Source organism: Oncorhynchus mykiss, chromosome 5 (genome assembly GCF_057628025.1).
Source record: "Oncorhynchus mykiss isolate SJ-2025 chromosome 5, ASM5762802v1, whole genome shotgun sequence".
NCBI lineage: Eukaryota > Metazoa > Chordata > Actinopteri > Salmoniformes > Salmonidae > Oncorhynchus > Oncorhynchus mykiss.
In genome coordinates, this window is record NC_143026.1 from 9461268 (window position 1) to 9474917 (window position 13650).

At 40.7% G+C, this 13650-nt stretch overlaps 1 protein-coding gene across 2 annotated transcripts in view; it reads right to left on the reverse strand.

Moving 5' to 3' along the window:
• Positions 1 to 696: 696 nt before the first annotated feature.
• syk (spleen tyrosine kinase) overlaps positions 697 to 13650 on the reverse strand; it is a 29793-nt gene continuing 16839 nt past the window's right edge. For both annotated transcript variants that reach the window (XM_036976711.2, XM_036976710.2), the window contains 7 exons: positions 11718 to 11799; positions 11386 to 11545; positions 8943 to 9152; positions 6853 to 7042; positions 4770 to 4910; positions 3605 to 3717; positions 697 to 1441 (listed from right to left, as the gene is read on the reverse strand). In XM_036976711.2, the coding sequence (XP_036832606.1) occupies positions 1366 to 1441; positions 3605 to 3717; positions 4770 to 4910; positions 6853 to 7042; positions 8943 to 9152; positions 11386 to 11545; positions 11718 to 11799 (972 nt within the window). In that variant the 3' untranslated portion in view covers positions 697 to 1365. The remainder of the gene's footprint in view (positions 1442 to 3604; positions 3718 to 4769; positions 4911 to 6852; positions 7043 to 8942; positions 9153 to 11385; positions 11546 to 11717; positions 11800 to 13650) is intronic.

The following is a 13650-nucleotide window of genomic DNA, read 5'->3' on the forward strand; positions in this document are numbered from 1 at the left end:
TCAAAAGGGGTTTAAACCCATTCAGCTGAACTCACTCCTGTGTGGACAGAGCAGTCGGGTTTAACCTAACACATGTTATGCCAACAAAGTTACCCGTTTTAGTGGAATCGTTCTAAAACCGTAGCTAAGGTAAGTGACAAACGTGCAATAGAGCCTCCATTTCTATGATGGCTGATGTACAATAAAACTCCAGCCCACATGTTGCAGGTGGTCCCATAACACCATTCTACAGTACATGACAATATATTTTAGAATTCAATTGCCATGTATGAAACACAAAAGTACAGCAATGCATATGAACTGATATTAATAGAGCAGTGCTTTTTTATTTTGTTCAGTCGGTGATGTTGAATGTTCTCCCTCGGTTCTATTTCTTGTCAAATCAATTCAAAGACAGTGAGACAGTCTAAAATAACTGTATTGATTCTTCTTTCTTTTTTTTTTTTTACACTAATTACAATTCTCATCAGTGAATGTATTTAACCAGAATGTAATAATTTACATCAGATATATCTTCGCCCGTTGGATTATACAATATGTGCCAGGTATGAGGAAAACAGAACATAACATCCTGAGGAAAATGTGGAAGCATTTTGATACATAACTCCAGAAGAATCATGAAATAAAAAATATTTTAAAATGTGAATAAAGAGAAGTAAAAAAGTAATGATAAAATAAATAAAATCACCTGGCCCCTTGTTTTATTGTAAATTTAATATTGATTGAGAAGAAAAAAAGAACTCCAGTCAATTAAACAGAACAAAAACATCTTCAAAGCTCTTTTATGTCCTGGCACCCCAATTGTGGAACCAGCTTCCCCTGAAGCTAAGGCAGCAAGAGTCCCTGCCCAACTTCCCAAAAACCCTACCTCTTCAAAGAGTACCTTAAATAATCGCACAACAACCCTCCTCCCACCCCCCAACAATAGCTTATTCCCCCTTACAAGCTCTGACTTTGCTGATAGCTACTTTATTGAGGAAAAATTAACTTACTATGACTGCGATGTGTGGTTGTCCACCTAGCTATCTCAAGATGAATGCACCAACTGTAAGTCGTTCTGGATAAGAACGTCTGCTAAATGACTCAAATATTAATGTGTGTTTCAATCAAGTGGTTTTAAATATATTTTTCTTCATTTTCCAACATTGTTTAAAACTGATATTTGTAATCAATTTACAATATGTTCAATCTTTAAATCTATACTAATCAGGTTTCTCGGTTTTAATAACACTTTTTAATGAGAGGAACTCCCAAGAAGCCACCGGTGCCAAGAGCAAAACACTAGCACCCCACAGCAGCAGTATCTCCTGAGGTCCAGAGTCAAATGCTCTTTACACTCCAGTGGTTGCTGATTGAGGTGACCGATCATTGTGACGATATGTCATAGTAGTAATCCCTCAGTCTGGGCTCAACAACCGCAAATCCAGGCCTTTCATCCGCCCTGTAGGAGATAAACCAACGATAAGTACACAGTATAGTGTACTATACCAGAGCCATAGCATCAACAAGATGCCAGATAAGCAACAATAATATCCAGATAGTCATATCCACTTTTTCCTCAGAACAGTGGTGTAAATTACTTAAATATAAATACTTTAAAATACTACTTAAGTAGTTTTTTTTGGTATCTGTACTTTACTATTTATATTTTTGACAACTTTTACTTTTACTCCACTACATTCTTAAATAAAATAATGTACTTTTTACTCCATACACTTTCCCTGACACCTAAAAGTACTCGTTACATTTAGAATGCTCAAGCAGGACAGAATTATGGCACCTGTCAATATAACACTTTGTTATCCCTACTGTCTCTGATCTGGCAGACTCACTAAACACAAATACTGTGTCTGATCTGGCAGACACACTAAACACAAATACTGTGTCTGATCTGGCAGACTCACTAAACACAAATACTGTGTCTGATCTGGCAGACTCACTAAACACAAATACTGTGTCTGATCTGGCAGACTCACTAAACACAAATACTGTCTCTGGTCTGGCAGACTCACTAAACACAAATACTGTGTCTGATCTGGCAGACTCACTAAACACAAATACTGTGTCTGATCTGGCAGACTCACTAAACACAAATACTGTCTCTGATCTGGCAGACTCACTAAACACAAATACTGTGTCTGATCTGGCAGACTCACTAAACACAAATACTGTGTCTGATCTGGCAGACTCACTAAACACAAATACTGTCTCTGATCTGGCAGACTCACTAAACACAAATACTGTGTCTGATCTGGCAGACTCACTAAACACAAATACTGTGTCTGATCTGGCAGACTCACTAAACACAAATACTGTGTCTGATCTGGCAGACTCACTAAACACAAATACTGTCTCTGGTCTGGCAGACTCACTAAACACAAATACTGTGTCTGATCTGGCAGACTCACTAAACACAAATACTGTGTCTGATCTGGCAGACTCACTAAACACAAATACTGTCTCTGATCTGGCAGACTCACTAAACACAAATACTGTGTCTGATCTGGCAGACTCACTAAACACAAATACTGTGTCTGATCTGGCAGACTCACTAAACACAAATACTGTCTCTGATCTGGCAGACTCACTAAACACAAATACTGTGTCTGATCTGGCAGACTCACTAAACACAAATACTGTGTCTGATCTGGCAGACTCACTAAACACAAATACTGTGTCTGATCTGGCAGACTCACTAAACACAAATACTGTGTCTGATCTGGCAGACTCACTAAACACAAATACTGTGTCTGATCTGGCAGACTCACTAAACACAAATACTGTGTCTGATCTGGCAGACTCACTAAACACAAATACTGTGTCTGATCTGGCAGACTCACAAAACACAAATACTGTGTCTGTAAATGATGTCTGAGTGTTGGAGTGTGCCTCTGATCTGTCAGTAATTACAAATAATACACAGATTGTGCCGTCTGATTTGCTTAATAGACGGAATTTGATGTATAACCTTTACTTTTACTTTGTATAAAAAAAATGATGTACTTTTTCTACCACTGTAATTACGTACAATTAAAACCAGATACTTTTAGACTTTTACTCAAGTAGTATTTTACTGGGTAACTTTCACTTTTATTTCAAATCAAATCAAATCAAATTTTATTTGTCACATACACATGGTTAGCAGATGTTAATGCGAGTGTAGCGAAATGCTTGTGCTTCTAGTTCCGACAATGCAGTAATAACAAGTAATCTAACTAACAATTCCAAAACTACTGTCTTGTACACAGTGAGTCATTTTCTGTTAAGGTATCTTTACTTTTACTCAAGTATGACAATTGAGTAGTTTTTCCCACTACTGCCTCAGAATACAATATTGCTTGTAAATTATGGGATAGTTCTGCTATCTCCCTTTCTCCATTGTCATACTGTATGGAAATTGTAACAAGGTTTTGGATTATATTTTCTTTCCACAGATAGGCTACAGTTTCTTCTAAAACCCTGTTCTAAGGTCAGTGTTAGATTTGACCTCCTAACTACTGAACCAGGGTTAGATATTATTCATACTCCTCATAGTTATAATTCCCTTCTGATTCCCGGGTAATCTGATTCTAGATCTGTAATTTGGGCTCCCATCCTCACTCACTTGTATGTCCAGCACTTCTTCATGAGGTCATACATCTCCGCGGGACAGTTGGGGGGGATGTCCATACGCTCACCATTCTCGATCATCTGGATCACCTCATTTCCTTTCATGCCCTGGGGGGGAACAGAGGGTGACATAATGACACCACTCACACACTGACGGCATACCAGACAGAGGCAGTCCCTAATGGCACTCTATTCCCTACGTAGTGCACTACTTTTGACCAGGGCTATAGTTTAAAAGTAGTGCACTACGTAGTGAATAGGGTGCCATTTTGGAACACATACATACGTGTTGTAAAAGTGCTTTGACTGACGGCTACTACACGACAGGGGACTCAGACTATTGGATAAGCCATCACTTAAGGTGTCATTATGTCAAATAAAGGCCAAAGGATGTGTTGTTAAGAACACCTTCCTAATATTGAGTTGTAATGTACTTTGTATGGTGACGTAATGTGTCTTGTATGGTGACGTAATGTGTCTTGTATGGTGACGTAATGTGTCTTGTATGGTGACGTACTGTGTCTTGTATGGTGACGTAATGTGTCTTGTATGGTGACGTAATGTGTCTTGTATGGTGACGTAATGTGTCTTGTATGGTGACGTACTGTGTCTTGTATGGTGACGTAATGTGTCTTGTATGGTGACGTAATGTGTCTTGTATGGTGACGTAATGTGTCTTGTATGGTGACGTAATGTGTCTTGTATGGTGACGTAATGTGTCTTGTATGGTGACGTAATGTGTCTTGTATGGTGACGTAATGTGTCTTGTATGGTGACGTAATGTGTCTTGTATGGTGACGTAATGTGTCTTGTATGGTGACGTAATGTGTCTTGTATGGTGACGTACTGTGTCTTGTATGGTGACGTAATGTGTCTTGTATGGTGACGTAATGTGTCTTGTATGGTGACGTAATGTGTCTTGTATGGTGACGTAATGTGTCTTGTATGGTGACGTAATGTGTCTTGTATGGTGACGTAATGTGTCTTGTATGGTGACGTAATGTGTCTTGTATGGTGACGTAATGTGTCTTGTATGGTGACGTAATGTGTCTTGTATGGTGACGTAATGTGTCTTGTATGGTGACGTAATGTGTCTTGTATGGTGACGTAATGTGTCTTGTATGGTGACGTAATGTGTCTTGTATGGTGACATACTGTACCTTGTATGGTTTCATCCCTAGCGTGTACGCCTCCCACATCAGGACCCCAAAGCTCCACACGTCACTCTTACAGGAGAACTTGAAATAGTTCATACACTCTGGGGCGTACCATTTCACTGGCCACTTCCCATGGCCTTTTGCCTAGAGAGCAGGGTCGAATCAAACATCAGGGAATGGATTAATCATAACCCTAGAGAGCAGGGTCCAATCAAACATCAGGGAATGGATTAATCCTAACCCTGGAGAGCAGGGTCCAATCAAACATCAGGGAATGGATTAATCCTAACCCTGGAGAGCAGGGTCCAATCAAACATCAGGGAATGGATTAATCATAACCCTAGAGAGCAGGGTCCAATCAAACATCAGGGAATGGATTAATCCTAACCCTAGAGAGCAGGGTCCAATCAAACATCAGGGAATGGATTAATCCTAACCCTGGAGAGCAGGGTCCAATCAAACATCAGGGAATGGATTCATCATAACCCTAGAGAGCAGGGTCCAATCAAACATCAGGGAATGGATTAATCCTAACCCTAGAGAGCAGGGTCCAATCAAACATCAGGGAATGGATTAATCCTAACCCTAAGAGAGCAGGGTCCAATCAAACATCAGGGAATGGATTAATCCTAACCCTAGAGAGCAGGGTCCAATCAAACATCAGGGAATGGATTAATCCTAACCCTAGAGAGCAGGGTCCAATCAAACATCAGGGAATGGATTAATCCTAACCCTAGAGAGCAGGGTCCAATCAAACATCAGGGAATGGATTAATCATAACCCTAGAGAGCAGGGTCCAATCAAACATCAGGGAATGGATTAATCCTAACCCTAGAGAGCAGGGTCCAATCAAACATCAGGGAATGGATTAATCCTAACCCTAGAGAGCAGGGTCCAATCAAACATCAGGGAATGGATTAATCATAACCCTAGAGAGCAGGGTCGAATCAAACATCAGGGAATGGATTAATCCTAACCCTAGAGAGCAGGGTCCAATCAAACATCAGGGAATGGATTAATCCTAACCCTAAGAGAGCAGGGTCCAATCAAACATCAGGGAATGGATTAATCATAACCCTAGAGAGCAGGGTCCAATCAAACATCAGGGAATGGATTAATCCTAACCCTAGAGAGCAGGGTCCAATCAAACATCAGGGAATGGATTAATCATAACCCTAGAGAGCAGGGTCCAATCAAACATCAGGGAATGGATGAATCCTAACCCTAGAGAGCAAGGTCCAATCAAACATCAGGGAATGGATTAATCCTAACCCTAAGAGAGCAGGGTCCAATCAAACATCAGGGAATGGATTAATCCTAACCCTAGAGAGCAGGGTCCAATCAAACATCAGGGAATGGATTAATCCTAACCCTAGAGAGCAGGGTCCAATCAAACATCAGGGAATGGATTAATCCTAACCCTAGAGAGCAGGGTCCAATCAAACATCAGGGAATGGATTAATCATAACCCTAGAGAGCAGGGTCCAATCAAACATCAGGGAATGGATTAATCCTAACCCTAGAGAGCAAGGTCCAATCAAACATCAGGGAATGGATGAATCCTAACCCTAGAGAGCAGGGTCCAATCAAACATCAGGGAAAGGATTTCAGTTTTCCCTTCCCCAACTCAGACAACTGACTGGCAGTCCTAGCTAAATACTTGAGAAATTGCTCTTTGCTAAGAAGCTATTTTTGTTTGTTTTTATTCAAATTTGTCAAAAATAATCACAGTGAGGTAACTACTTGTTACTCAGAAATGATTTTATATTGAAATTACTGTAGAACTGTTCACCCTACTGTCATTGTGGACAGAGTCTCTCTTGAAAAATGCTTTTATCTGGATCAATAAAGGTTCAATAGAGTTTTCCTAGAGTTCACTAAGGTCAAAATTCAGTTGATGTGCTAATAATTTCCTATTTTAGGATAACTTTTTAGGAGTTACAAACTCCTTTCATGCTGTATTTGATCGAACTGACAGGACAATTAGAAGTAAAACAGCGGGATAGACTTTAGAAGATGAGGCACAGACAGTCTGAACTTTGCCAGGGGGTAAGGGCACGACAACAATTATATCCGAATTGAATACCTTATAGTAGTTCTCCTCCTCTGTGAGAGCCTTGGACAGACCAAAGTCGCTGATCTTGGCATAGTGCTGGGTGACCAGGAGCACGTTCCTGGCCGCAAGGTCCCTGTGCACAAAGTTGTGCTCCTCCAGGTACTTCATGCCCATAGAAACCTGGTGCACCAGCTCTGTGATGTTCTTAATGGAGATCTGTCTGTGGACAGGATCAATGGCTGTAAGTGACACTGAACACTGAATTATACTGTATCTCAGGTGTAAAACTCCAGTCATCGAGGACCGAGTGTCTGCAGGTTTTCGCTCCTCCCTTCTACTTGATTGATTAATTAAGGTCCCTGATGAGTTAGGAACTCCCCTCACCTGGTTGTCTAGGTCTTAATTGATGAGTTAGGAACTCCCCTCGGCTGGTTGTCTAGGTCTTAATTGATGAGTTAGGAACTCCCCTCACCTGGTTGTCTAGGTCTCAATTGATAAGTTAGGAACTCCTCTCACCTGGTTGTCTAGGTCTTAATTGATGAGTTAGGAACTCCACTCACCTGGTTGTCTAGGTCTTAAATTATGAGTTAGGAACTCCCCTCACCTGGTTGTCTAGGTCTTAATTGATGAGTTAGGAACTCCCCTCATCTGGTTGTCTAGGTCTTAATTGATGAGTTAAGAACTCCCCTCACCTGGTTGTCTAGGTCTCAGTTGATGAGTTAGGAACTCCCCCCCAGCTGGTTGTCTAGGTCTTAATTGATGAGTACGAAACTCCCTTCACCTGCTTGTCTAGGTCTTAATTGATGAGTTAGGAACTCCCCTCACCTGGTTGTCTAGGTCTTAATTGATGAGTTAGGAACTCCCCTCATCTGGTTGTCTAGGTCTTAATTGATGAGTTAAGAACTCCCCTCACCTGGTTGTCTAGGTCTCAGTTGATGAGTTAGGAACTCCCCCCCAGCTGGTTGTCTAGGTCTTAATTGATGAGTACGAAACTCCCTTCACCTGCTTGTCTAGGTCTTAATTGATGAGTTAGGAACTCCCCTCACCTGGTTGTCTAGGTCTCAGTTGATGAGTTAGGAACTCCCCTCATCTGGTTGTCTAGGTCTTAATTGATGAGTTAGGAACTCCCCTCAGCTGGTTGTCTAGGTCTTAATTGATGAGTACGAAACTCCCTTCACCTGGTTGTCTAGGTCTTAATTGATGAGTTAGGAACTCCCCTCACCTGGTTGTCTAGGTCTTAATTGATGAGTTAGGAACTCCCCTCATCTGGTTGTCTAGGTCTTAATTGATGAGTTAAGAACTCCCCTCACCTGGTTGTCTAGGTCTCAGTTGATGAGTTAGGAACTCCCCTCACCTGGTTGTCTAGGTCTCAGTTGATGAATTAGGAACTCCCCTCATCTGGTTGTCTAGGTCTTAATTGATGAGTTAGGAACTCCCCTCACCTGGTTGTCTAGGACTTAATTGGACACAAATTGAAATGACAAAAAAACTAAAACCAGCCGACACTAGGCCCTACATGGAATGAGTTTGACGCCTCTGCGTGTAGCTCTAAGATTATGATTTGGGGTTTTGGGTTCTAAGGGATAGGGATGGAAGAAATCCCTTAGAACCCCTAATCAAATATCACTTGTACGCTGGCCAGCTTCACCATTTAGCCAGCTACGCATAAATGTTAACGATCTGTCTTGAAAGGCTGGAAGTAATATTGGAGTGGGAAGGTTGTGATGTGTAAATGGTATTTGTGAAGACAGGATGTTTAACCATATTGGTGTATAGGGTGCTAGCCTAGGAGGCTGAGGCGTGATCCAGAGTCCTGTGGCCCATTGTAACATAGCTACGTGGCTCTGCAAACCCCGTCTGCAGGGGTTGAACAGCCTGACCGCGCACCTCCCGAAAATTCTGCGTAGGCGGCTGTCATTCAACTACTTAAATGTGATGACGGATAAATAGCTTGAACCGCGGTGAGAACTCGAAAAGTATGAATGCCAAAAGACAAATATTCTAGAAAAATTCGGTTTGGATGTTTTAAAACGTAGGTTTGGGATTTGGCCTTACACCATAATTGTCAGACTGATGGAAGTACAGTACTGCCGAAGAGGGAGACTGACTGGGGAACTTACTTGTGCCTCTGGAGGTACTTGTGGAGCGGCCCCAGTTCGGCCAGCTCCATGACCAGCATGAGGCTCTCGGCCTCGCAGATGCCGATCATGCGGACGATGTAGGGGTTGTCCAGCTGCTGCATGACGTTGGCTTCCCGCAGCATCTCCTCCTTCACTGCTGGGTTGTTGTCGTCATTCTTCAGGATCTTCACTGCCACCGGCTTCTCTGTCCTGGGGAGATGGAGAGATGACGTCACTGCTTAGTGGAAAGCTAATGGCCAGCATATTTTTTTTAATGATGCTGACGTGATGTTTTTCAGACTGTGCATTGTGCACTTTACTTACCTTCTATGTAACTTTGTACTATTGTTGCTGCTAATGTTGATAATTAGTATTGGTATATTTACAGTATTTTGATGGCTGCCATGCCTGAAGCACTAGCATTGTATGTAGTAAATTAGTGTGTAATATCTCAGTATCATTGTGATTCATGTGTATTTTTAAATATGTTTTTTTACATCTCATGTGCTCCTTGATGCAAAACCAATTTCCCTCTGGGATAAATAAAGTTGAAACTTGAATTTGAAGCTAGCTACTTTATAGCTAACTGAAATGCTAGCTGTTACATACACGTTTAGCAGTTATAGTTGTTTTTTATTTTCTTTAACTTTATTTTGACAGGGAGGGATGCTATTAGTGACATCAATAATTTCAGGTTATTTCCCCAATGTGTGAGGCTAGCTAGTTGTCTGACCTCTGCTGCAGCATCCTAGCTAGCAGTGTTGTAGGCCAGTCTACAGTCGTTCTCAAGACCAAAAATGTAGTGTCTCGGTCTTGTCTTGGTGTCAGATACATTTTTACCTGGTCTTAACTCAGCCTCAGACAATGAGGACTCATTATTTTCCGAGACCAGCCAAAACCAGCGGAGTCAGTCAGAGCATAAAATCGCTTCGCCTGGCCAAATACCCACATTCCTTTGATGACAAATTAATATCTTATTGCCTATGAAACCTTGGCTTCCTGTTTTACTGGTAACATTACTGTCCTTTTCTTTCATTGAAAGCATGGAGGAGGAGGTGTTATGGTGTGGGGGTGCTTTGCTGGTGACACTGTCTGTGATTTATTTAGAATTCAAGGCACACTTAACCAGCATGGATACCACAGCACCATCCCATCTGATTTGGGCTTAGTGGGACTATCATTTGTTTTTCGACAGGACAATGACCCAACACACCTCCAGGCTGTGTAAGAGCTATTTGACCAATAAGGAGAGTGATGGAGAGCTGCATCAGATGATCTGGCCTCCACAATCACAATCACCCGAACTCAACCCAATTGAGATGGTTTGGGATGAGTTGGACCGCAAAGTGAAGGAAAAGCAACCAACAAGTGCTCAGCATATGTGGGAACTCCTTCAAGTCTATTGGAAAAGCATTCCAGGTGAAGCTGGTTGAGAGAATGCCAAGCGTGTGAAAAGCTGTCATCAAGGCAAAGGGTGGCTACTTTGAAGAATCTCAAATATAAAATATATTTTGATTGGTTACTGCATGATTCCATATATGTTATTTCATAGTTTTGATGTCTTCACTATTTTTCTACAATGCAGAAAACCCTTGAATGAGAAGTGCGTCTAAAACTTTGACTGTATATACTGTATATACTATACATACAGTGCCTTGCGAAAGTAATCGCAGCAAAAGGTGGCGCTACAAATTAGTAACTTAAGGGGGCGGAATAATTTTGCACGCCCAATTTTTCAGTTTTTGATTTGTTAAAAAAGTTTGAAATATCCAATAAATGTCGTTCCACTTCATGATTGTGTCCCACTTGTTGTTGATTCTTCACAAAAAAATATAGTTTTATATCTTTATGTTTGAAGCCTGAAATGTGGCAAAAGGTCGCAAAGTTCAAGGGGGCCGAATACTTTCGCAAGGCACTGTATATATATATATATATATATATATATATATATATATATATATATATATATATATATATATATATATATTTTTTTTTTTAAATCTATTAAACCTGTTTGTGTTAGTGATAACTATTTCTGTAATTGCCCTCATCAGACATGTATTTCACCATTCTTAATGTCAAAAGAATACATATGTTGTTCTGAAATATGAACACAGAAAAACTGGTCATTTTAAACTCTTATTAATGTTAAATTAGCTACCAGATGCTACTGCAGCGGAGGTCAGCTAACAGTATCTAGCTTAGCCTTATGCAGTTACATCACCTGCATGAAGACATTATATAATTGTTGTCACTGAACTATGACATCTGGTTTAATGGTATCGGCAGGTTGACAGTGGTGTCTATTCTAAGTATGGGAAATATTATGAATCATAATCATATTAGGTTGTATTTTTATTGGACTATCCCTTACATTTTTTTAAGAATGTGAAATTGGAAACAGCAATTCATATTTTCCTTTTAAGCTGTGAAGGTTACGTACTTCCTCATTTTGTAGATGCCCTTCATGACAGTCCCAAAGTTCCCAGAGCCCAACTCTCCATCTTCCAGGAAGAGCTGTTTGCGGTCTACAGTGGAGGTCCTCAGCTCGTCTGGGTCAGCGTAAGGACTCTCGTACACCTCTGTGTCCATTGGCATGGACTCTGAGACAAGACACACACCCCATACAGTGTGATAACATCAATTTCGATTCAATTCAATTCAATACAACTTTGGGCTGCAGCAGTACATCAAAATATATATCTCACGAATACAAGAGTGGGCCACTCCAAACAGGATTTGTCTCAAAAGTCATGACCCCCTCCCATCACTCACCTTTGCTGACCATATTATTTGGAGCCCTGGTGTCATAAGGGTTGAGATTATCTGTGGTTTTGCTGTGAGAGGCACCCCTGCCCTATTACAGGATACAATAAGAGAGGGGTCAAGGTACAGATAATATTGTTTGTACATAGATAATTTGGAGAGAGCACTGCCGGAATGTAACCTGAAATGGTTTGATTGGTTGTTTGATTGATTGACACACAGAAGCATAAACGCCCCTTGACCTTCTCAAGCAGAACACCAATCTCTCTCCTTCATGGAACACTTATTACAGTGATCAAAATACACCACAGTTGATATGGTTGACATTTGTGTGGTTTTTAAATGGGAGCTTCACATAGTATGGTATATTGTTTGTCACCTTCAGAATACTTTGAATCCCTTTTTTTGGTTGTGCATGAAAGACATGTTTTTTTTTCCCTCCAAATTCACACATCTCACTGTAGATGATGCCATCAGGTGATTGATTAAAGGTGAAAGGTGGGGTGGGTCACTGGAGATTACTATCGAGTAAAAATACAAATAATTTTCTCACATTTCAATGTGGTTTTCCAAATGGAATTCAACTCTTAATTTCAGTGTGTGTGTACTCTAAATTAGACATGTTTCTCCTAGTGACATCCTTGACTCAAGTACTATGTTGTGAATGTGGAGAAAAGCTTACTACTGTCACAAAGTATTCTTAAGGTACATCGCATCACACGTTGCCTGGCGACTGAAACGGAATCCTTTCCGCTGCTCTATGTCGGCTAAATACCCGGGACCATCGTCAAAGTCGTTTTTGGTGACGTCAAAACGAGGGCTGTTGTACAAAACATAGTGTGACTGGATCATCTCTAACCAATCAGAGTATCAAAGCCAATGACGAAATTTCAAACAGCTGTCTTATTCACATGTGTCACGGCTCTGGCCCAACCCCATCGGTTTCTGGGACCAATCAGATTGGTTAGAACGTGTTTGCGTTCTAGAAATCGTTGGGGAGGTACTCAGATCCAGACTAATTGCGGAGAAGAAACTAACGACCGAGGACGTGGCATAGTGTTTGGCCGGAGCAAGGAGTTTGGGTCGCCAGGCTTGTTATATCAATGTAGGTCTACAATGTAGATATTTTTTTTTTTTACATTGATTTGTGTCTTAGTGTGCGGGTCACTGCAATTACAAGGGAATCCATGAAGGAGAAGAGACTCTGCATCAACAACAACAAAGTACATGGAATGAATGATTCACGCAGAAGGTAAAAGGGAAAACCAAGGGCAGATGTCAGGAACTTTAAACACATGCATTTGAAGGAGGACTAGGGAACAAATGCAACCACGAGCCAGCTCACTGACCATTTTGTCCCTTACCCCTGCTTTAAGGCATGGCATGCCTAAATTAGGAAGCGTTCATTAGCTTAACTACCACTTGAGAAATGTAATCCCATGGGACTGAACACCAAGAACTGAACTGGTTCACTTCCTCACAACTTTGTCTCTATGGAAACAACATAATTTTTTTTGCAATGATAACCAACTGTCTACACTATGGAGCACTATGAGACTTTAATGTTTCCATAAGGGTTTTGTAATTACCCAACGTGACCTCTAGGTGGCGTACAAGTTCTAATCGACTGTAATGATGTCTGTTTGACTAAATGCTAAAACAAAATTTAAAAAGAGTAAAGATCCTTGGATAAAGGAAGATTGTATAACTTTATAAACTATGAATTTCCAAGAAATTATATGAAGTTCTTGTCAAGAAAGACAATTAATTCTCACAGTTGGAGATCATGATGAATAAACATGAACATCAACCAGAAGTAATTCTACGAGTCAATTGAAATATTTAATTCACTTTAAAAATCATAAGTGTGAAATTCCAAATGTTGTCTGAACATATTGCGTTGATGAGTAATTAGTTGATTTATTATCATGGGCCTTTCTCA